At 37.1% G+C, this 25,317-nt stretch overlaps 1 protein-coding gene across 1 annotated transcript in view; it reads left to right on the top strand.

Annotated features, from left to right (window-relative positions):
• Positions 1 to 743: 743 nt before the first annotated feature.
• Positions 744 to 25,317, top strand: part of LOC135363369 (ankyrin repeat domain-containing protein 26) — a 37,773-nt gene continuing 13,199 nt past the window's right edge. The window contains exons 1-5 of the mRNA XM_064583921.1: positions 744 to 847; positions 8,564 to 8,693; positions 20,492 to 20,779; positions 21,852 to 22,069; positions 23,512 to 23,740. Of these exons, the coding sequence (XP_064439991.1) occupies positions 810 to 847; positions 8,564 to 8,693; positions 20,492 to 20,779; positions 21,852 to 22,069; positions 23,512 to 23,740 (903 nt within the window). The 5' untranslated portion in view covers positions 744 to 809. The remainder of the gene's footprint in view (positions 848 to 8,563; positions 8,694 to 20,491; positions 20,780 to 21,851; positions 22,070 to 23,511; positions 23,741 to 25,317) is intronic.

Genomic DNA, 25,317 nt, shown 5'->3' with positions numbered 1-25,317 from the left:
ATGGGGACTGCATAGGAATTTTTCAGAGATTATCTTAAAAAGGTATGATCTCACAAAACCCAGAGTATCTTAAGCTTTGGATGAAAACGTTTCTAGGGCATGTTTAGAAACTAAAATATAAATATAACCACTTTTTTAAATTTTTCATTAACACTTAGTATTAATATGGGTAAGAACCTCTGTATTTAACAAGTAAATTCTGGCAGTTTAAATTCTAGAAAAAATAATGATGAAAATGTAAAATCAGTTTAAGCTGTTTTTAAGAAAGGTCCTTATATTTGAAATTTGTATTTATTGGCATCAGGTTTATAAAACTATATTATATAAAACTTAAAATTATAAATTTTAAACTATATTATATAAATTTAAAATTATAAATTTATAAAATGTATAAAATGTAGTATATGAGCCTTTCTAAACACGTTATTACTTATGAATTCATGAGAAATAATATTTTATGAGAGAAGAATGAGTATCTAGATTTTTAAATATAATTTTCTTTAAAAATTATTTTCAAAGTCTGATGAAGAAAAGGGACAGATAAAGAAATTTATTGAGTTGAGGGACGCCTGGGTGGCTCAGTCAGTTAAGCGTCTGCCTTCAGCTCAGGTCATGACCCCAGGGTCCTGGGATCGAGTTCCGCATCGGGCTCCTTGCTCAGCGAGGAGTCTGCTTCTCCCTCTGCCTGCCACTCCCGCTGCTTGTGCTCTCTCTCTCTCTCTCTGTCTAATAAATGAATAAAATCTTAAAAAAAAAAAAAGAAATGTATTGAGTTGAAACAATCTCTGGAATGTAGTTTGGATCAAGAAATGAAGAAAAATGGTGAATTAGAAAAAGAGATGACTAGGTAAGACTGTAATATTTCAGATAATTTTAACCATTAATTAACGGATTTAACTGTAATTTTACTTTATTAAATACAAATACTTGCCAAAATATTACACTTACTCTTTAATGATTCCTTAAATAATAATATAAATACATAATATAAATATATTAATATAATTATATTATATTAATAATATAATTATAAATTATATAATATATTTATATATAATATATTATATATTATAATTATATAATAATATAATTATAAAATAAATATAATAATATAAATAACATAATATAAATAACATAAATAATAACAATAGTTCCTTTAACAATAACAACTGTAATTTTCATTGTCCATTTTGAAGAGTTTCTGCAAGATATCTTTGTTCTTTGGTAATATTTCCTTTTAATAGTGTTCTTCCCTTCCAACAAGTATTTTAATATCTAAAAACCTGTGTCACTGTTTAATCATATCAAAAGTTATCTTGGTTTGGCTTATATTTTCTTTTTTTTAATATTATTTTTTAAATTTAAATTCAGTTAACCAACATAAAGTATATTATTTTCCAAGGTAGAGTTCAGTGATTCATCAGTCTTATATAACACCCAGTGCTAATTACATTAGGTGCCCTCCTTAATGTCCATCATCCAGTTACCCCATCCTTCTCCCCTCCTATGCTCCAGGAACCCTCAGTTTGTTTCCTATGATTAAGAGTCTCTTGTGATTTGTCTCCCACTCTAATTTCATCTTGTTTTATTTTCCCCTCCCTTCCCCTATGCTCCTCTGTTTTGTTTCTTAAATTCTACATAGGAGTGAAATCAAATGATTATTATCTTTCTCTGACTGACATATTTGGCAAAATACCCTCTAGTTCCATCCACGTCATTGCACGATTTCATTTTTTTTATTGGCTGAGTGATAGTCCATTGTATATATCTACACATCTTCTTTATCCATTCATCTGTCAAGGGACATCGGGGCTCTTTCCACAGTTTGGCTATTGTGGACATTGCTGCTATAAACATTGGGGTGCAGGTGCCCCTTCGGATCACTACATTTGTATCTTTGGGGTAAATCCTTAGTAGTGCAATTGCTGGGTCGCTGGGTAGCTCTATTTTCAACTTGTTGAGGAACCTCCATACTGTTTTCCAGAGTGGCTGTCCCAGCTTGCATTCCCACCAGCAGTGTAAGAGGGTTCCCCGTTGTCTGCATCCCTGCCACATCTGTTGTTTCCTGACTTGTTCATTTTAGCCATTCCAACAGGTGTGAGCTGATATCTCATTGTGGTTTTGATGTGTATTTATTTCCCTGATGCCAAGTGATGTTGGGCATTTTTTCAAGTGTCTGTTGACCATTTGAATGTCTTCTTTGGAGAAATGTCTGTTCACGTCTTCCATGTTTCTTGACTGGATTATTTGTTCTTTGGGTGCTGAGTTTGATAAGTTCTTCTATATAGATTTTGCATACTAGCCCTTTATCTGACATGTCATTTGCAAATACCTTCTCCCATTCTGTCAGTCGTCTTTTGGTTTTGTCGACCGCTTCCTCTGCTGTGCAAAAGCTTTTTATCTTGATGAAGTCTTTGTTTCCCTTGCCTTTGGAGACGTGTCTAGCAAGAAGTTGCTGTGGCCCAGGTCACAGAAGTTGCTGCCTATGTTCTCCTCCAGGATTTTGATGGGTTCCTGTCTCACATTTAGGTCTTACATCCATTTTGAGTCCATTTTTGTGTATGGTGTAAGAAAATGGTCCAGTTTCATTCTTCTGCATGTGGCTGTCCACTTTTCCCAACACCATTTGTTGAAGAGACTGTCTTTTTTCCCATGGCTGTTCTTACCTGCTTTGTCGAAGATTAGTTGACCATAGAGTTGAGGGTCCGTTTCTGGGTTCTCTGTTCTGTTTCATTGGCCGATGTGTCTGTTTTTGTGCCAGTATCATACCATCTTGATGATTACAGCTTTGTCATAGAACTTGAGGTCCGGAATTGTGATGCCACCAGCTTTGGTTTTCTTTTTCAACATTCCTTTGGCTATTCGGGGTCTTTCCTGGTTCCGTACAAATTTTAGGATGATGTGTTCCAGCTCTGTGAAACAAGTTGATGGTATTTTGATAGAGATTGCATTGAATGCACAGATTGCTCTGGGTAGTGGTAGCATAGACATTTTAACAAATTTGTTCTTCCAATCCATGAACATGGAGTGTTTTTCCATTTCTTTGCGTCTTCCTCAATTTCTCTCGTGAGTGTTCTATAGTTTTCATAGTACAGATCCTTTGCCTCTTTGGTTAGGTTGATTCCTAGGTATCTTACGGTTTTTGGTGCAATTGTAAATGGGTTTGACTCCTTAATTTCTCTTTCTTCTGTCGCATTGTTAGTGTATAGAAATGCAACAGATTTCTGTGCATTGATTTTATATCCTGCCACTTTGCTGAATTCCTGTATGAGTTCTAGCAATTTGGGGGTGGAGTCTTTTGGGTTTTCCACATAGAGTATTATGTCACCTGCGAAGAGTGAGAGTTTGACTTCTTCTTTGCCAATTCCCATGCGTTTTATTTCTTTTCATTGTCTGATTGCTGAGGCTAGGACTTCTAGTATTATGTTGGACAGCAGTGGTGAGAGTGGACATCCCTGCCGTGTTCCTGACCTTCAGGGAAAAGCTCGCAGTTTCTCCCCATTGAGAATGATATTTGCCGTGGGCTTTTCATACATGGCTTTTATGGTATTGAGGTATGTGCCCTCTATCCGTGCATCGTGAAGAGTTGTTTGTTTGTTTGTTTTTTTAAAGATTTTATTTATTTATTTGACAGGGAGATAGAGAGAGAGCACAAGTAGACAGAGCGGCAGGCATAGGGGGAGGGAGAAGCAGGCTTTCTGCTGATTAGGGAGCCGGACGTGGGGCTCGATCCCAAGACCCCAGGATCATGACCTGAGCCAAAGGCAGCCGCTTAACTGACTGAGCCACCCAGGCGCCCCATGAAGAGTTTTAATCAAGAAAGCATGCTGTACTTTGTCAAATGCTTTTTCTGCATCCATTGAAGGAATCATACAGTTCTTGTCCTTTCTTTTATTAACGTAGCATATCACGTTGATTGATTTGCGGATGTTGAACCACCTTTGCAGCCCAGGAATAAGTCCCACTTGGTTGGGGTGAATAATCCTCTTAATGTACTGTTGGCTCCTATTAGCGAGTATGTTGATGAGAATTTTTGCATCCGTGTTCATCAGGGATATTGGTCTGTAATTCTCCTTTTTGGTGGGGTCTTTGTCTGGTTTTGGGATCAAGGTAATGCTGGCCTCATAGAAAGAGTTTGGAAGATTTCCTTCCATTTCTATTTTTTGAAACAGCTTCAGAGGAATAGGCATTAATTCCTCTTTAAGTGTTTGTTAAAACTCCCCAGGGAAGCCATCCGGCCCTGGAGTTTTGTTTCTTGCGAGATTTTTGATTACTGCTTCAATTTCCTTGCTGGTTGTGGGTCTGTTCAGGTTTCCTGTTTCTTCCTGTTTCAGTTTTGGTAGTTTCTACCTCCCTAGGAATGCATCCATTTCTTCCAGATTGCCTAATTTGTTGGCATATAGTCATTCCTAATATGTTCTTGAAATTGTATTTCCTTGGTGTTGGTTGTGATCTCTCCTCTTTTATTCATGATTTTATTTATTTGGATCCTTTCTCTTTTCTTTTTGCTAAGTCTGGCCAGGGGTTTATCGATCCCATTAATTCTTTCAAGGAACCACCTCCTAGTTTCGTTGCTGTGTTCTACTATTCTTTTGGTTTCTATTTCATTGATTTCTGCTCTGATCGTTATTAATTCTCTTCTCCTGCTGGGTTTCGGCTTTATTTGCTGTTCTTTCTCCAGCTCCTTTAGGTGTAAGGTTAGGTTGTGTATTTAGGACCTTTCTTGTTTCTTGAGAAAGGCTGTTGTTGCTCTCTACTTCCCTCCCCGGACTGCCTTTGCTGCATCCCAAAGGTTTTGAACAGTTGTGTTTTCATTTTCCTTTGTTCCCATGAATTCTTTTAATTCTTCTTTAATTTCCTGGTTGACCCATTCATTCTTTAATAGGATGCTCTTACATTCCATGTATTTGAGTTCTTTCCGAATTTCCTCTTGTGATTGAGTTCAAGTTTCAAGGCGTTGTGGTCTGAAACTCTGCAGGGAATGATCCCCTACTTTTGGTACCGGTTGAGACCTGATTTGTGACCCAGTATGTGATGTCTTCTGGAGAAAGTTCCATGTGCACTCGAGAAGAATGTGTATTCTGTGGCTTTAGGTTGGAATGCTCTGAATCTATCTGTGAAGTGCATCTGGTCCAGTGTCGACCTCAGAGAGTCGTGGACCTGGGGCGGTGAAGGAACTGAGGAAAAGAGATGCCAGTTTTGCGAGGCACAGGGGACCCCGAGCAATCAGCCCAAGGTCCCGAGGTTTATTTTCCATAATCTTATATACCTTCTACAGCGCTATAGATCTCTAATGATTTACAGCATGGGCTTAGTAAGGCACATTCTTCCATGTACATAGGATTAGTCCCGCATGTATGATAAGAATCTTTAAAGCAGGACAAGGGAACAAAGAGGGGAGTGCACAGTGTGCTATTTACAGGGCAAGGGAACCAAGAGGGGAGTGCACAGTGTGCTGTTTACAGGTGGCTTCCTATCTACAAAACATCTTCTGCTGCGTACTTTAGAACAGACCACACACGTCCCAAGGGCAATTCACTCTGATCCTTTCGGCTTATTTTTAACCCAGCAAATCGAGTTTTCTCAGAGATCTCGGAGTCTGAACGAACATGCACCAGTGGTTGTTGTGGAGGTCTGTTTCCCACAGTCCAGTGTGTCATTCACTGTTATTATTGTATCATCATCAATGTGTTTCTTTAATTTTATTATTAATTGGTTTATGTCATTGGCTGCTCCCATGTTAGGGGCACACATATTTACAATTGTTAGATCTTCTTGTTGGATAGACCCCTTTAAGTCATTATGATAGTGTCCTTCCTCATCTCTTATTACAGTCTTTGGTCTAAAATCTAATTTGTCTGGTACAAGGATTGCTACCCCAGCTTTCTTTTGATGTCCATTAGCATGATAAATGGTTTTCCACTCCCTCACTTTCAATCTGGAGGTGTCCTTGGGTCTAAAATGAGTCTCTTGCAGACAGCATATCGATGGGTCTTGCTTTTTTATCCAATCTGATACCCTGCATCTTTTGATTGGGGCATTTGGCCCATTTACATTCAGGGTAACTATTGATAGATATGAATTTAGTGCCATTGTACTACCTGTTATATCACTGTTACTGTATATTGTCTCTGTTCCTTTCTGGTCTGTGTTACTTTGGGGCTCTCTCTTTGCGTAAAGGATCCCCTTTAATATTTCTTGCAGGGCTGGGTTAGTGATCACAAATGTTTTAGTTTCTGTTTGTCCTGGAAACTCTTTCTTTCTCCTTCAAGTTTGAATGACAGCCTTGCTGGATAAATACAGTATTCTTGGCTGCATATTTTTCTCGTTTAGCACCCTCAATATATCATGCCAGTCCTTTCTGGCCTGCCAGGTCTCTGTGGTTAGGTCTGCTGCCAGTCTAATGTTTCTACCCTTGTCGGTTAAGGACCTCTTGTGCTGAGCTGCTTTCAGGATTTTCTCTTTGTCTCTGAAATTTGCAGGCTTCACTACTATATATCGAAATGTTGACCTGTTTTTATTGATGTTGAAGGGGGTTTTCTGTGCCTCCTGGATATGAATGCCTGTTTCCTTCTCCGGATTAGGGAGGTTCTCTGCTCTAATTCTCAAACACACCTTCTGCCACCCCCCCTTCCTCTTCTTCTGGGATCCCAATTATTCTACTATTGTTCCGCTTTATGGTATCACTTATCTCTTGAAATTTCACCTCGTGATCCAGTCGTTTATCTCTCTTTTTCCCCAGCTTCTTTATTCTCTGTCATTTTGTCTTGTATATCACTACTTCTCCTTTCTGCCTCATTTATCCTCTCAGTTAGAGCCTCTATTTTTTTAGAGCCTCTATATTTGATTGCATCTCATTAATAGCCTTTTTGATATTGACTTGATTAGATTTTAATTCTTTTATTTCTTCAGAAAGGGATTCTCTAGTGTCTTCTATACTTTTTTCAAGCCCAGCTAGTATCTTTATCATCGTCATTCTGAACTCTAGTTCTGACCTCTTATGTCCATACTGATTAGGTCCTTGGCAGTCTTTACTGCCTCTAGTTCTCTTATTTGAGCTGAGTTTTTCCATCTTGTCATTCTGTCCAGAAAATAGATGAATGAGTGAACAAAATACTAAAAGAGCAACAACAACCCCAGTGAAATATACACTAAACAAATTAGAAGAGACCCAGACCAAAAAAAAAAAAAAAAAAAAGAAAAAAGAATATAATCAGGTGAACAGAACAGAGAAATACACTGGATCCTGTATGTATTTGGGTCTGTTTGTTAGAAAACTACATCCCAAATTGTAAAGAAAGAAAAACTTATATATATATACAAAAATAAAATTAAATACAATGAAAGGATAGAATGTAATTGTAAAAATGAAAGTTAAAAAAGACTTGCAGAAAGTGGTTGCTTTTCTTTTTTTTTTTTTATTACTAACATACAGTGTATTATTTGTTTCAGGGGTACAGATCTGTGATTCATCAGTCTTACATAATACACAGCGGTCACCACAACACATACCCTCCCCAAACGTGGTCACTTTTCTATTTGTAGAATTGCGGCAATTCTTTTCTTAGATCTCCGGTTGAGTTCACAGGTGTTCAAAATCATTTTATAGCTATCGAGTGAGTTCCGGACCAGACAAAACTAAGCTCTCCTACTCCTCCACCATCTTTTTGGATTCAACTTGCTTATATTTTCTTTCTGCATTTTTTAATTATAAAATATACAGAGGAAAATATATGTCTGACTTAAAGAAGAATAAAATTAGCAATCATGCTTTTACCACTCAGATTAAAAAAAAAAAAAGTTTTTTCCAATGTCTGTAGCTCCCACAGGGCTCCCTTTCTGTTTTTTTTTTTTTTTTTTTTTTTTTTGCTGACTACTCAAATTTGTTCTCTGATATTCTCTCATTTAACTGTCTTTCTCTGCATTGTTTTGCAACCCTTTCACTTTGTTAACAGTGTCCTAGCCAAGATATGTAACTTCTTTCCTGAAACAGTCTCATAGACCATCACACATTATCTCTTTGCTGATTTCCTTTCTTCTAAAGCTTTGTCTCTTCATTTTTCCTCTCAACTCAGACTTTAAAGATTTTTCTTTCTTCTTTTTTTGTGAGTGATCTCCTTTGATGTTTTTTGTATGTATTTTCTTTTCTTCTTGTAGACTGTGGTTAGTGGGTACCAAAATGTATTTTTGTGTCTTTTTAAAACATTCATGGATAAGTATGCTTTTCTTCTTCACCTTGGATACTGGTCTCTGGTTTATAGTCACTATTTAATAATAGATGATTCTATTAAGATACTGAAAATAAATATTAATAACTTATGTATAAGAACTCTTAATATAGTTACAGTATTAATTCTGCCAGTTGTGTCATAAAAATTTTCTTCATATTTTTTTACCTGAGATTATAATTTAGTTAGTATGTTCTTAAACAATGTGAGATTGGGACAAATGAGAGATCATAATTTATAGATTTGTTTATATGATAGAACATATTATCTATTTAAACAATTATTAAATATTTACTCTTAAAAAACCTGACTTACTCATTCTATACCTTCCGCAGATTTAAGAAACTCTTAAACGTGACAAGGAGAAAGTTAAGTGAATATGAAGGTAGAGAGCTTACTTTCCCTGGAAATTCAAAAACCAATCAAATTGAAATGGATAGTCAGATTAATATGCTAAAACAGAAGGTAATTTTTAATTAGTTTTGGGACTCCAGAATCATTTAATTTTGGGAAATAAGTCACTCAGTGCTTTGAGCAATGAAATGTTTTCTATTAATTTTATATACGTGCTACATTTTTTTTTTTTTGGTAACAGCTTTATTGAGATAAAATGAACGTAATGTGCAAATTCGAAGAGTACCACAATCAATTTTAGAACATTTTTGTTACCCTGTAAAGAAGTCCTGTACCTTTTACCTGTCGCCCTATGCTAGGTTCCCCTTCCCTACTCTCCTTAGCCCTAGGGAACCACTACTTACTCTCTGTCTCTATAAATTTGCCTATTTTGGACATTTCATATCAATGGAATCACACAATATGTGGTCCTCTGTGACTGCCTTCTTTCATTTAGCATAATATTTTCAAGTTACACCTATTTTGTAGCATGTGTCAGTACTTTATTTCTTTTTATTGCTAATAATATCCCACTATACAGACATACGACATTTAATTTATTCATTTATCAGTTGGTAGATCTTTAGATTGTTTTGCTTTTCGTCTGTTGTTAATAATGCTATTATACACACACGTACAAGTTCTTGTGTGAACATGTTTTCATTTCTCTTGGATATATACTTACAAATGGAATTGCTGGGTCATATGGTAACTCTCTTTAACCTTTTCTTTTTTTTTTTTAACCCTTTGAGGAACTGCCACACGGTTTTCCAACATGGCTGCACCATTTTACATTTTCGTCAGCAGTGTTTGAAGGTTCTCATTTTTCCTGATTTTTGCCAATGTTTGCCATTATCTGTTGTTTTTATTATAGCCATCCTAGTGGGTGGGAAATGGCATCTTGTGGGGTTTTTTGTTTGTTTGTTTGAAGTTTTAAAATTCTAGTTAGTTAACATATTGGTTTCAGGAGTAGAATTTAATGATTCATCACTTACATACAACACCCAGTGCTCATCACAACAAGTACATCATTCATCTAGCCCACCCCCCATCCACCTCCACTACAGCAACACTTAGTTTTTTTCTCTATAGTTAAGAGTCTTTTATGGTTTGCCTCCCTTTCTCTTCTTTTTTTTCCCCCTTTCCCCTGTGTTCATCTGTTTTGTTTCTTAAATTCCACATATGAGTAAAATCATAGGGTATTTATTTTTCTCTGACTGACTTGTTTGGCTTAGCATAATACACTTGATGAGTTCCATCGATCTTGTGGCTTTGATTTGTATTTTGCTTAAAGCTAATGATGTTGAGGGTCACCTGGATGGCTCAATTAGTTAAGCGTCTGCCTTCGGCTCAGGTCATGACCCCAGGTTCCTGGGATTGAGCCCCACATCTGGCTCCCTGCTCAGCGGGTAGCCTGCTTCTCCCTCTCCCTCTGCATCTCCCCCTGCTTGTGCTCTCTCTCTCTCTCTGTCAAATAAACAAATAAAACGTTAGAAAAAAAAACTAAACAAAAACTAATGATGTTGAGTAGCTCATCTTTTTATGTGGTTATTATCCATTTCTATATCTTCCTTAAAGAATGAATCAATTGTTTTGACCATTTCTTTATTGGATTGTCTTTTCATTATTGTAAGAGTTATTTATGTATATCCTAAATACAAATCCCTTATCAGATACAGGCTTTTCAAATATTTTCTCTTATTCAGTAGCTTGCCTTTTCACTTTCTTGATGGTGACATTTGAAGCAAAGAAGTTTTTGATTTTGATGAAATATACTTAATCTGTTTTTTCTTTTGGTGTCCTAAGAAACCATTGCCAAATCCAGTCACAAATGATATGTTTTTTTCTAAGAGTTTTATAATTTTAGCTCTTATATTTGGAGTTGATTTTGTATATGTGCTATGAGGTAGAGGTCTAATTTTATTACTTTGTCCCACTACCATTTATTAAAAAGGCTATTCTTATTCCATTTAATTGACACCCTTGTTGAAAATCAATTCACCATGTGCTCGCTTCGGCAGCACATATACTAAAATTGGAAAATCAATTCACCATAATGTGACAGTTTATTTTTAGATTGTCAATTCTAATACATTTATCTATATGTCTATCCTTATGTCACTGCCCAATCAAAGTTTATGAGAATTCTTCCCTAGTCGTCTTGCAAATTTACCACTCATTTATGTACTAATAAAAGTGTAGTAGAACTTAACTTTACTCCTGTAGAAATTTTTTGCTTCTTGAAGGAGCCTTTTACCAGCTTATGCCTTGCTGACTCCATGATATGATGAGAAGTCAGACTCAAAAAGATAGAGTTCTGGTTCTTTTCTCCATTCATATCTTGAGTCGCTCACTCAGTGCCTCCCACATCCGTTTCCATCAAATCTTGGTCATAGGATCTGCTGTCTACTCGTTACTTCATTATGTTTTATTAACTTATTATAAAGCATAGACTCATCTATAAATTTCACCATCCAGGAAGGAAAAGATGAACTCTGGGCTGTCAGCTTTCCTGTTTTGAAATCTTGGTAATCCATCATCTTGTAATTCACAATTAGATACTATTTTGACCGGGTTCTTCTGTATAACACAGGTGCTGATCCTGTTCTTGGCACAGATCCTACATTCTCAGAAAATACAGTTGTCTGTATCCATCTTCTTTTACTTTAAATAGAAAGATATGTCCTTTAATAGCTCAATAAATAATTAATGGAATAAATATTTCATTACATTATTTCAAGAATACAGCTGTAAAATATCAGGTAGTATTTAATTGAGTTATCAGAGACAAATAGTAGATTAGCAATTTGAATGCCATAAATTTTCAAAGCCAGTTTTGTATGATATGGGAAAGCATTGTGATACAACATAAAGATGAGATGGTCTTACTTACCTCCCCACATAAACAAGCTTGGAATAAGATAAAGGAGAAATTATATTTAATTAATTATTTTTTTAAAGATTTTATTTATTTATTTGACAGAGAGAGACACAGCGAGAGAGGGAACACAAGCAGGGGTAGTGGGAGAGGGAGAAGCAGGCTTACCGTGGAGCAGGGAGCCTGATGTGGGCTCCATCCCAGGACCCTGGGATCATGACCTGAGCCAAAGGCAGATGCTTAATGACTGAGCCACCCAGGCACCACCTATATTTAATTTAAATAGTGCCAATGGACAGTACATTTGGTTTACTACTGAAAAGATTAAAAATGATTCCATAATGTTCTCTTTATTTCCTCACTGATGAAAGGAGAATGAAGATTGAGTATTAGATTGATTTAAAAATACTCAAAGCTGGCTATTTCTTTTAGAATTTCAGTTAATGGAGATCAGGTAAAAGGTCCAATTTTGGTTATTAAACTATTCCTAGTTTTTCAGCTGTTATACTTGCAATCATATTGTCTTTCTGCTTGCCGGTCTTTCTTCTCCCCTAACTTGAGGGGAAAATCTATAGGGGCATGCCTGCCTAGTTGTAATAATTTGTAATTGAAGCATATCTTAGAGAAATGTCTTGAGAGAAAGGAAGATGGTAGCAGAGTAAGAGGAGCCTAAGTTCACCTAATACCTGAAGACTGACAGAACAAACTCCACAACTAAAGAGGGAAGAGGACACATCGAAGAAGGTAGAAGTACAGAGATGTGGTTTAGGAGAGAAACAGATCGTGGCTGTTATAGAGGGGAGGGATTCATGGTCATAGAGAAGGGCAGGAGAGGAGTACATGGAAATGCCCAAAGAGAACGTTTCCTCATACCCACTGGCTTGGAAGATGAGAGGGGCTGAATTTCATGAGTTCTTACAACGAGGGGGGCTTAAAGCCTGGAGTTCTAAAGGTCATCAGGCTTAGCTGGGATAGAGCCTGTAGGGCACTGTGCTGCTCTTGGAGAGAAGGCAGGTAAACAACCCGGGAGCATACAGCAGGGAAACAGTGATCTGAACAGTGCCTGGGGCATACAGTGGGGAGATTACTCACTCTTCTCAGAGCATGTCCCTGAGAGGCAGTGTTGACGGAGATTCTTCTCTAGGAACAAAGGAACCAGCTGGTGCCATTTCCCTCCACTGCCCCTCAGCACCAATACAGAGCCTCCTGTGGGAAGCGGTGCAGCTCTGACACTGGCTGTCTAATTTGCTTACATCAAACCATCCCCTTGCACTCCAGTGGAACTGCCCTGATCAATCATTCTTGCCTCAGTTCCAGCACAGCAGGCCTTCCCCCCCCCGCCCCCAGAAGACCTCTGCCCACACCACATCTCCTGAATAGATTCAGGAGGACCTCAGTTCCAGTGGAGGTGGTGACAGGTCTCATTTCACAAGCACACCAGAGCACACCGAATTTAAAAGTTGCTACATTCCAGCCAGGTACCAAACACTGCCCACAGCAGGTGGGGAGAGCCTCTGCAGATGACTGGCCTAAAGGATAGAGCAGCCAGAACACAACAGCAGAGTGCATGCAGCACACACTGTGGACACTGCCCTAAGTGCCAGACCCTGGGCACTACATGACGTCTTTTTCATAAGTCCATTACTTTCAGGAGCAGGTAACATAACTGGCTTTTCTAACACAGAGAAGCTGGTAGAGACGTAGACAAAATGAGAAAACAGGAATTTATCTGAAATGAAAGAACAGGATAAGGCCATGGGACCAGAGATTTAATGGAGGCAGAATAAATATCATGCCTGATGGAGGATTTAAAGCAGTGATCATAAGGATACTCACTGGACTTGAGAAAAGAATGGAAGACATCAGTGAGACCCTTACAACAGAGATAAAAGAATTAAAAAAAAGAATCAGAGATGAAGAGTGCAATAAATGAGATTAGAAACATACCTGATGCAATGAACAGCAGGCTGGAAGAAGCAGAAGAACAAATTAATCACCTAGAAGACAAAGTAATGGAAAGCAATAAAGCTGAAGAAGGGAGAGAAAGAAGAATTATGCAAAATGAGACAAGACCTCGGGAACTCAGTGTAGGAGTCCCAGTAGAAGAGAGAGAAAAGGCGTAAGAAAATTTATTTCAAGAATAATAACAGAAAACTTCCCTAATCTGGGGAAAGCAACAGACACCAAGATCTAGCAGGCACAGAAAACTCCCATCAAAATCAACAAAAGCAGGCCAACACCAAGATACATTATAATTAAATTTGCAAAGTATACTGATAAAGAAAACATCTTAAAAGCAGGAAAACAAGTCAGTAACTTCCAGGGGAAACCCCTTAAGGCCATCAGGAATGTTTTCAACAGAAAGTTTGCAAGCCAGAAGGGAGTGGCATGATATATTCAACATGGTGAATGGGAAAAATCTGTAACCAAGAATACTCTATCCAGCAAGCCTATTACTCCGAATAGAAGGAGAGAGAGAGTTTCCCAGACAAAAATTAAAGGAGTTTGTGACCACTACACTAGCCCTGCAAGAAACATTAAAGGGGGCTCTTTGAGTGGAAAAGAGAGACCAGAAGTGACAGTATAAAGGCAAGAAACACAAAAGTAACAAAAATGAACATTTATGTAAAAAATAATTTAAGGAACTCAGAAACAAAGGATATAAAATATACCTTATCTGAAGCATGGGGAGAAGAAGAGAAAAGAATTGGTTCAAACTTAAATGACCAGCAACTTAATATAGACTGCTATATGCAGAAGAGGTTATATACAAATTATATATCAAAAACCACCAATAGAGGTGCCTGGGTGGCTTAGTTGGTTAAGCATCTGACTCTTGATTTCAGCTCAAGTCATGATCTCAGGGTTGTGAGATTGAGCCCTGCATTGGGCTCCGTGCTGGGCATGGCATCTGCTTAAGATTCACTTTCCCTCTCCCTGCCCCGCTCGTGTTTTCTCTAAAAAGAAAAGAAAAGAAAACCAAAAACAAAACCACTAATAAACATGCAAAGAGAAAGAATCCAAATATATCACTAAAGAACATCAGCAAAGCATCAAAGACACAAAAAAGGATCGGAGAAAAATCTCCAGAAACAACCACAAAACAAGTAGTAAAATGACGAATACATATCTATCAATAATTACTTCGGATATAAATGGGCTAAATGCTCCAATCAAAAGACATAGGATGTATATGCTGCCTACAAGAGACTCATTTTTGACATAAGGATACCTGCAGATTGAAAGTGAGGGGATGGAGAAACATGTATCATGCAAATGGACATCAAAAGAAAGCCAGAATAGCAATAACTTATATTGGACAACATAGAGTTTAAAACAAAGACTGTAACAAGAGACAAGGGCACTATATCGTAAGAAAGAGGACAATCTGACAGGAAGAAGATCAATTGTAAATATTTATGCACCCAACATGGGATCACCCAAATACATAAAACAATTAATGACAAACATAAAAGAACTAATTGATAATAATACAATAATACTATGGTACTTTATTTTTAATATATATATAGTTTTTTTAATGGAATAAGTTGCTTTTATTCCTAATAGTAAAAGTATCCATGAACACAATGTACAGTTTGGATATTTTAGGAAGGAATAGAAATAATCAATAGTTGGGAACTTTAACACCCTACTTACATCAATGGACAGATCAACTAACAGAAAGTCAACAAGGAAACAATGTCTTTATATGACACACTGGATTAGATGGACTAAAGAGATATATTCAAAATATTCCACCCTTAAACAGCAGAATACACATTCTGAAACATTCTCTAGAATATATTACATATTAGGCCACAAAACAGGCCTTAATAGATACAAAAAAGATTGAAGTCATACCATGCACCTTTTCTGACCACAATAATATAAAACTAGAAGTCAGCCACAAGAAACAATCTGAAAGACCACAAATACATGTTGGTTAAGTAACATTCTACTAAACAATGAATGGACCAACCAGGAAATAAAAGAAGAAATTTAAAAATACATGGAAACAAATGAAAATGAAACACATTCGCCAAAACTTTTGAGATACAGCAAAAGTGGTCCTAAGAGGGAAGTATATAGCAATACAGGCCTAGCTCGAGAAGCAAGAAAAATCTCAAACTACCTTACACCTAAAGAAGCTAGAAAAAGAATAATAAATGAAGCGTACAGTCAGCAGAAGGAAGGAAATAGTAAAAATTAGAGCAGAAATAGGGGCACCAGGGTGGCTCAGTTGGTTAAGCAGCTAACTCTTGATTTCCGCTCAGGTCATGATCTCAAGGTCCTGGGATTGAGCACTGCTTCAGGCTCCATGCTCAGCGGGGAGTCTACTTGAGGATTCCCTCACTCCCTCTTCATTTGCCCCTTTCCCCACTCTCTCTCTCTCTCTCTCAAATAAACAAATCCTTTAAAAAAAATACAGCAGAAATAAATAGTATAGAAACTTAAAAAAGATAAAACTAGAAGAGATCAATGAAACCAGTTGCTGGTTCTTTGGAAAAATTAATAAAACTGACAAGGCTCTAGCCAGAGTTACAGAAAGAAAAGAGAAAGGACCCAAATAAATAAAATCACAAATGAGAGAGGAGAAATAACACCACCACAGAAATGCAAACAGTTATGAGAGAATATTATGAAAAAGTATATGCCAACAAATAGACAATCTAGAAGAAATGGATAAATTCCTAGAAACATACAAATTACCAAAACTGAAACAGGAGGGAATAGAAAATTTGAACAGACTGATAACCCGCAAAGAAATTGAATCAGTAATCAAAAAACTCTGAACAAACCCAAGTCCGGGACCAGACGGCTTCAGAGGCAAATTCTACCTAGCACTTAAAGGAAGAGTTAATACCTATTCTTCTCAAACTGTTCCCCCCTCCAAAAAAAAAAAAAAAAAAAAAAAAAAAAACAGAAAAGGAAGGAAAACTTCCAAATTCATTTTATGCGGCCAGTATTATTACCCTGATACCAAAACCAGATAAAGACACCACAAAGAGAACTACAGGCCAGTATCTCTGGTGAACCTAGTTGCAAAAATCCTCAACAAAATACTAGCAAACTGAATCCAACAATACATTAAAAAGCCATCACCATGATCAAATGGGATTTATTCCTGGGTTGTGGGGGTGGTTCAATATCTGCAAATCAATCTATGTGATACACCACATTAATAAAAGAAAGGAGAAGAATCATCTGATCGTTTCAATAGATGCAGAAAAAGCATTTGACGAAGTACAACATCCATTCATGATAAAAACCCTCAACAAAGTAGGTTTAGAAGGAACATACTGCAACATAATAAAGGTCATATATAAAAAATGCATAGGTAATGTCACCCTAAATGGGGGAAAATGGAGAGAAAAACTTCTTAGATCTTGCTTCTAGTTATGTGCTGCTTCTCATTAGCACTGTTTGTCATTAATAAATTAATCTTGACATTTATTACTTCCCACTTTAATGGAGACCAATTTCTACTATATAAGTTATGTATCTTATTAACTCTTTTTATCATCCATTTATCTTTTTTTGTTTTTTTTTCTTAACAAACTCCCCAAAGTTTAGTGGCTTAAATAAATAACATTTATTTTGTTCACAAATCTGTTAGGAAAAGTGTGGCCAGGACAGCTTGTTTCTGTTCCCCTAGCTTCAGGTGGGGCAACTGAAAGGTTTGGGGATGGAAGTGTTTGAAGATTTGTTCCATCACTTCTGGTGTTGTTGATGCTCGCTGTTGACTAGGACTATAGTTAAGGCAGGCAGCTGAAACACCTAGACTCTCTTTGTGGCCTGAGCTTCCTCACAAATTGGAGGGCTAAATTCCAAGTAAGCAGCCTGAGATACAGAGCAAGGCAGAAGCTCTATTGCCTCTGTAACCTAGCCTTGGAATACACACAGCATCACATTCACCATATTCTGTTTGTTAGGAGATAAGTCACTAAGATTGGCCCACGGTCTTTTTATTTATTTATTTTTAATAGAATGAATATTTAAAAACCTATGGACACATTTAAAAACCAGCATATTTTTGTATTCCTCCAACATGAAAAATACACTCACCTCCTCCCACAAATCTGTTATCATGGCATTAGGTTCAGGCTTGAATCCAAGATCTTACCATTTTAATCAGGAGCAGTGGGGTTAAGGTGTCTGAATTATAGTCCCTTGAGTTCAAGTCCTCTCAATATGAAGACTTGAGAATTAAAGTGACAGTTCTCTACCACTCAAAATGCAGGATGCGGATAACCTGCTAAGGACTCTCCCATTCAGAAAGAAGATGGGAAGCACGCTAGTCCATAGCAGTTTTGAAATATAGCCTGAAGCATGCTGTCAGTTCTTTAGTTAGGACTTAGTCCTAACCATGGGAATACTTCTCCATGGCTCTTTGCTTTACTCTTTGAGCTCTTGGTTCTGTCCTTTTCATAAGGAATGACCTGTGTTTTTAGCTGTTTTTTCAGCCTGCTTCCTCCCTGTGGGACTTCTAAGACCCAAAGGCCTATTTTCAGCTTGTACTATCTTGGTCTCTTTTAGTCCAAGCTCGCAAACAGTGTTTTTGCTTCTCTAATTCTCTTCACTTTTTTTTTTTTTTTTGAAGATTTTATTTATTTGACAGAGAGATAGAGAGCACAAGTAGGCAGAGAGGCAGGCAGAGGGAGAGGGAGAGGCAGGCTTGGAGCCTGATGTGGGACTCGATCCCAGGACCCTGGGATCTTGACCTGAGCTGAAGACAGCCGCTTAACCGACTGAGCCACCCAGATGCCCCTATAATTCTCTTCACTTTTTGAGTTTTCTGTGAATATTATTGGAGTTCATGCCATTAGAAAAGCCATTCTCCTGGGTCTTTTTGAGATAAGCTTTTCAACTCAGGTTTCCTGTGAACCTCTTATTTGACAATGCCTTTAAAATTCTTATACTCTTAAGATCCTTAAAGAAATTGGAGGCACACCTTAAAACCTTCCGAGGTCTTAATAAAGGGTTTTATAGTCTTGGCTTCATCCATAGACCATGTTTTCCTCGATTTGCTCTTAACCCAGAAGCCATTTATTTTAGCATTATTTGACAATTCAACATGTGGAGAGGCTGTAAATGAGAAACAGATATTTGAACCCAGCAAATCCTGGTTCCTTCATATTGAATAGTGTTTCTTTAGCTTATCTCCCCTATGAGTTTCCTTTCAAGTGGTTTGTTGCATGAGTTCCTTTCCCTCTAGTGTCATTTTCTTCACTTGTCTAGAAACCTTTGCTGTAAGCCTCTTCAAGGGCCATCAGGTTTCCACTAACAGTTTCTTGGAAGCCCTTTTGGTTTTCATTCTTACTCTTCTCTACATCCTTTCAGGTTCCACCTACCTCCTGGTTCAAAGGAGGTTTATTTTTAGTTTGTTTTGTTTTTAATGGCAGCACCCCATTTTTAATATCAGTATCTGTGCCAGTTATTTATTGCTGCATACTCAACCATCTCAAAACCCAGTGGCTCAAAACAGCATTTATCTTGTTCACACATCTTTAGACAAGGCTGAGTAAGGCCAACTCATTTCTTCTTCATTTGGCATCAGCTGGGATGACTGGAAGCTGGGAACTAGAATCATCTAAAACCTTGTTCTTGTTCATGCACATGTTTGGCTGTTGAGGCTGCTTTTTGACTAGGATGTTAGCTGAGGCAGTCTCAGCTGCAGTATCTGCATGAGGACTCACTAGGTGGCCTGGGCTTTCCCACAACAGCTGGATGCTAAGGGTGAGCTTCTGTAGAAAAAGTCAGATGGAGGCTATCTCACATTTTGTAACCTAGCCTTAAAAATCACACAGCAGTTCTGCCATATTCTATTCACTAGAAACCAGTTACTAAGGCCAGCACATATTAAGGGGGGGGGGGGATTGTCATGGGAGAAGTGTCAAAGAATTTATAAAACCACCACATCCACTCATCTTGTCTTACCAATCATATCTAAAAGAAAGAAGTTCTTCCCAATTCAGCATCACTGAAACTCCAGCAAGTTTTTTGGTTGTTTTTGTCTTATTTTGTGGGATGTAACAAAGGATTATAATACTGTTGAATTAAGGGGGTTTTTTGGGGGGTTTTTTTGGTCAAAAATGTATGGATCATCTCACTAAATTTTTTTACTGAGAGATGCGATTTCTTAACCTTGCAAATCATTTCTTCTCAGAATGCAATTCAAATTAGCATAAAACATTTGTAATTCAGAAAAAGGCTTATGGCATTAAAATCAGTCTTTATAGATTCATTAATTAGAGTTTTATTTTCAAAGTCTTATTTTGGTAAGCATTTATTTGCTGAGACCTACATAAGTCAATATGATATTCCTAAAACTTCTTTAAAACTTATGGAGTACCAGGGCACCTGGGTGGCGCAGTCAGTTAAGTGTCTGCCTTTGGCTTGGGTTGTGATCCTGGCATGCTGGGATTGAGCCCCACGCTGGGCTCCCTGCTCAGTGGGGAGTCTGCTTTTCCCTCCCCCTGCTCTTGCACTCTTGCTCTCTTGCTCTCTTTCCCTCTCAAGTAAATAAATAAAATCTTTAAAAAAAATTATGGAGTGTTAAGATGAGGGAAGGGTTAAGAGACTTTCTACTAAGAGATGACTTACAGTTATTTTGTGAAGGAAAGATCTGAAACAATCATAGAAAAATAAAAGTATAAATGTGTGGCAAAGAGAACGATAGCAGAGATCTCCTTTAGTAACTACTAGTGGTTTTAATTTTGTTCTTGATTTTCTGAGTTATTTGAGGTTCCACATTCCAAGACTCTACTTACAATATAGATAACATTTTGTTGAAAATGAATTTATTTTAAAATTTGAGCACCTGGCTGGCTCTGTCAGTAGAGCATGTGACTCTTGATCTTGGGGGTTGTGAGTTTGAGCCCCGTGTTGGGTGTAGAGACTTAAAATCTTTTAAAAAAAAAACTTGGTCATAGTTTTGCATTAGACTATTTTCACTCTACTTCCAAACTGTATTATTTTATTCATGCAGGTTGATGATCTTACAGCAAAACTGGAAACTGCGTCTTCAAAATGTCTATACCTGGATGCAAACAACCAGCTTCTTACCCAGGAGTTAACATCTATGAAGGAAATGCAGAAGAAATATGAAAAACTAGAGAAGAATAAAAAGAAGTTGGAACAAGTAGTAAACCTCAGAAGTCATGTAGAATTCAGTATGGTAGAATACAGTAAAATAGAACACTATAAACGGGAGCTTGAAGAAAGAACAAGATTGGACATAACAGAAAAATTAAAAGAAGCCAATCTGTTTTTCCAGGTTAATTTATTGATCTGTAGTATGCTTTAATCATTTCACTGCAAGTTACATTTTGGTTATATGCATTGTATAGTTTTCCTCTACTTCCTTTATAGCAATTTGGTAAATTTCTGGAAGCATTTGTTCCTTCTCTTTAAAAATTTCAGTTTTCATCGGGGCGCCTGGGTGGCTCAGTCGTTAAGCGTCTGCCTTCGGCTCAGGTCACGATCCCAGGGTCCTGGAATCGAGCCCCGCATCGGGCTCCCTGCTCCGCAGGAAGCCTTCTTCTCCTTCTCCCACTCCCCTTGCTTGTGTTCCCTTTCTCGCTATCTCTCTCTCTGTCAAATAAATAAATAAAATCTTTAAAAAAAAATTTCAGTTTTCATCATTATTCTCACTAAATTGATTTTTCAGAATGATTCACAGTAGAGAATCATTTTATTTTTTAAGATCACTTGGTATAAAACAAGACTATTGACAGGAAAAGAAAAGATGGTGTTTTAAAAATTTTAACCATGGGGTGCCTGGGTGGCTCAGTTGGTTGAGCAGCTCAGGCTTGTGAAATCAAGCCTAGCATGGAGCCTACTTTAAAAAAAAAAAAATTGTACCATACTTGGATTATTTTTTTTAAGATATTTATTTATTTATTTAGAAAGCACGGGTGAGGGGATGCACAGAGGGAGAGAGAGAATCCCAGGCAGACTCCATGCTGAGTATGACACAGGGCTTTATCTCATGACCCTGAGATCACAATTGAGCAGAAACCAAGAGTCAGGCGCTCAACCGGCTAAGCCAGCCAGGCACCCCCGGTACTTGAATTATTCTTAAGTTGTATTGTTCACTTTTTTAAAGTTTTAAATGATTCTATTATTCTCTGAATTACCAGATTGCATGAGTTCTAATATAAGAATGATTGAACTTTATCATTCAGATTTAATTCAGTTGACATTGATGACAAATATTTTACGCTTCAGCTTTTTTTTCACATTTACAATTGCTCTCTGAATCATTGACTCAAAACTAAAGGAAAGAAATATACTATAATTACCCAGGTTATAACTTATTTTAAAAGTATGCTTTTAATTTGCTTTAGACACAAGTAGCATCTCAAGAAAGCTTAGGACAGTTAAGAGAAGCTAATAATGCTTCAATAAGAAATCAAATGGAACTCAGAATTAAAGAACTAGAATTTGAACTATCCAGAATGAAATGTTCTCAAGAAGATTTTAATAAAACAGAATTGGAAAAATACAAGCAACTCTACCTAGAAGAATTAAAAGTTCGAATGTCATTGACAAATGAACTGAACAAGTAAGTTAAAACAGAATCATAGAAAATAGATTTAGCTTGTTAATTTGCCTCTAAAGTGTAATTTTTATGGAGCCAGGTTCATGAGATGAGTAGGAAGTGAAAGCCAATTAGATAGTTTAATTTTGGAAAATGATGTTTGTAAAAGAACTTACCTTTGAAATGTTCGTCCAAGACAGTTTGCATCTCTCCTCCTTTTTTTGGTTTTACATGATTTTATTTTTTTCCCCTTAATATTTTCAGTTAATCTGATCTCCTAGTCTTTAAGCTAATGGTTAGAAGCTTTATAATTTAGACAGCATGTTATTATAAAATTGTTTGTCAGAATTGCCCTAAATAGAAATGAGTTTATTAATATTAGTGAGTTTATTTTTGGAAGAATACATCTGTAACCCAACTGCACATCCTGGCAGCTTGGTAAATTTACTTTTTTGATTGTGATTTTTGTTATTATTACCAAATAGAGGGTGCTTTGAAACAAACTGTTCTTTATAGTTTTTCTACCTTACATAAAAGTATACATGTGAAATACAAAAAGATTCCCCTAGGGGCCGAAAGGCAGTATAATTCCCAAAGTGGCTAAAAAAAGCACCATGGTGGACATGAGGAGGGGCTGGGTGAAAGACAGAAAGGGTAGATTCCACCTCCAGTACCCTGGTAGCTGTGTTATAACCTAATTGGCTCTGGAGCTGTTTTATTTCTTTCTGATCACAACTCTGCCATCTAGCAATTGTTGGTCTAAATTATTCCTCAGTGCCAAATGCTCAATTTCTCTGAGGTAATGAGTGAAATGTGCAAGAGTGGTGAAAGCCAATGCTTGAAAATGTCTTTGAGGGATGGTTTATTTTTATTTTTATTTTAAAGATTTTATGTATTTATTTGACAGAGAGCGAGCGAGTGAGCTCAAGCAGGGGGAGCGGCAGGCAGAGGTTGAGGGAAAAGCAGGGGCTCGATTCCAGGACTCTGGGGTCATGACCTGAGCCGAAGGCAGATGGTTAACTGACTGAGCACCCAGCCCCCTGGGATGGTTTTATATTTTTATATCTCTAAACTGGTTTACTAAATAGAAGTATATGTAATGGCATCCTGGTTTACTAAATATAAGTATGTGTAATGGCATCCTCAAGAATCTTGTTAAGTCCAGCCATTCCAGAAGGCAGCAGGTATTACCTGTTAAGCCATGTGCATCACTAATAGCCATTTCTGTCCCTCCTTAATTTGAATTACTTGTTAGTTAGGAATCCTCTAGAAATATATGTCCTTTAGAGCAATTTTAAACCTATCATTATATATTGTAGGTCTGCTCTGTCACATTTTCAGTGTTAAAACACCGTTTAATGGCACATTCTGTTTACTATTATGGAAACTTTAAAAAAATGCAAGTCACTTAGGAATGATTTGGGGAGAAATGAAATACTAAGCATTGTGTTTTGTAATCTTAACAGGACTAATGAGAAGCTGGCAGAGACCAGTACCAAACTTCTGGTGGAGACACAGCAAAAAAAGTCTTTGATTAATACTATTGCTATGAGCCCTGTCCTAGAATTGCCTTCTGTTAGAAATATGAATAATAGTTCACTGTTCAATAGATATGTTGCTCCGAGAGAAAACCTAGTGATTCCTACCTCAAGCTCACGGCCTACAAAGAATGGCGTTGAGACTTTCTTGACCAAGGTTAGTTATCTTTTTGCCCTTGGGTTTCAGATTTCTGATATAATTTTTGTTTTTAATTTGGTGAAATTCTGAGTTGTTTAACTAACACACACTAAGTAAAAGTCATAATTATATGCGCTAATAAAGAAATGAGACAGAAATTTTACGATTTTTTTTTAGTTCCTGGAGCTCTTACTTTCAAGAGATACCTATTATTAACTTTATTTAGTAAATATAACTAAACTGACATATTTTACTATTTTTAAGATTTTATTTATTTTATTTTATTTTTTTGAAGATTTTATTTATTTATTTGACAGAGGCACAGTGAGAGAGGGAACACAAGCAAGGGCAGTGGGAGAAGGAGAAGCAGACTTCCCTCCAAGCAGGGAGCCCGAAGTGGGGCTTGATCCCAGGACCCTGGGATCATGACCTGAGCCAAAGGCAGCCGCTTAACGACTGAGCCACCCAGGCGCCCCTAAAGATTGTATTATTTTAGAGAGAGAGAGTGCACAAGAGGGAGAGAGAGCATGCGACTTTCAAGCAGATCCCCCCCCCCCCCCCGAGCATGGAACCCTACATAGGGCCCAGTCTCATGACCTGTTTTCTCACATGAGAGTACATTTTTAATTGCTTTCTTACTTATAGCATTTTTTTTTACTTATAACACTTCTATTTCACGTTTTACAAAATGTCTTGAGCAGTTGTAGAGCATTTTCTAAATAGCTAAATCAAGCAAATATTTGATTTTTTTTTTTCCAGAGAGGGAGTGCAAGCAGGGGGTGAGGAGCAGAGGGTAAGCAGGCTCCATGCTCAGTGTGGAGCCCGATGTAGGGCTTAGTCCCACAACCCTGAGATCGTGACCTGAGCCAAAATCAAGATCAGACACTTAACTGTGACTGAGCCACCCAGACGCCCCACAATTTGAATTCTTAAAAAGAAGTTCACATATATCTACCTTGCCATCAGTTGAATGATTGATGACTAAGATGGGAATGATAGGGAGTCTTTAAATAGCAGCTAGTTTCCTTTGTGTCATTGTTATTAAAATATCCATTTCAATGAATGCACATAGGTTTATGGTTTTGATGGTATATTCACGTTCTTATTAATGTAGACAAAAGTAGCATAGGCTTGTGGTAAATGAGGCCTCAATCTTGTTCCTTCATTCGGCATCCTTATTGTCTTGCTCTCTTCCCTTCTAATTTGAGGACTTTCTTTAGTGTTATGCTTGGATGCCTTTAGATTTTTGGTTTGTGATCACATGAAGTTCATATATAACATCCTATGTATATAGCAGTCTATTTTAAGTTGATGGTTACTTAAGTTCAAACACATTTTAAAAACACTACATTTTTACACCCCACCTTGTTTTATTTATTTGATGTCTTAGTTTACATCTTTTTATTTTGTGTATCCCTTAACTAATTACTGTAGATATAATTGATATTACTACTTTTGTCTTTTAACCTTCATACTGGCTTTATAAAAGTGATTGATCTATTACCTCTACTGTATGTTTGCTTTTACCAATAAAACTTTCTTTTTCTTATTTTAAAAGATTTTATTTATTTGAGAGAGAGAGCAGGGGAAGGGTG

The sequence above is a fragment of the Mirounga angustirostris genome, unplaced genomic scaffold, assembly GCF_029215605.1.
Source record: "Mirounga angustirostris isolate CCGP_5_RB_7025 unplaced genomic scaffold, mMirAng1.0.hap1 SCAF_138, whole genome shotgun sequence".
NCBI lineage: Eukaryota > Metazoa > Chordata > Mammalia > Carnivora > Phocidae > Mirounga > Mirounga angustirostris.
The sequence above is the reverse complement of the archived record's forward strand: the minus strand, read 5'-3'. Positions and strand labels throughout refer to the sequence as shown.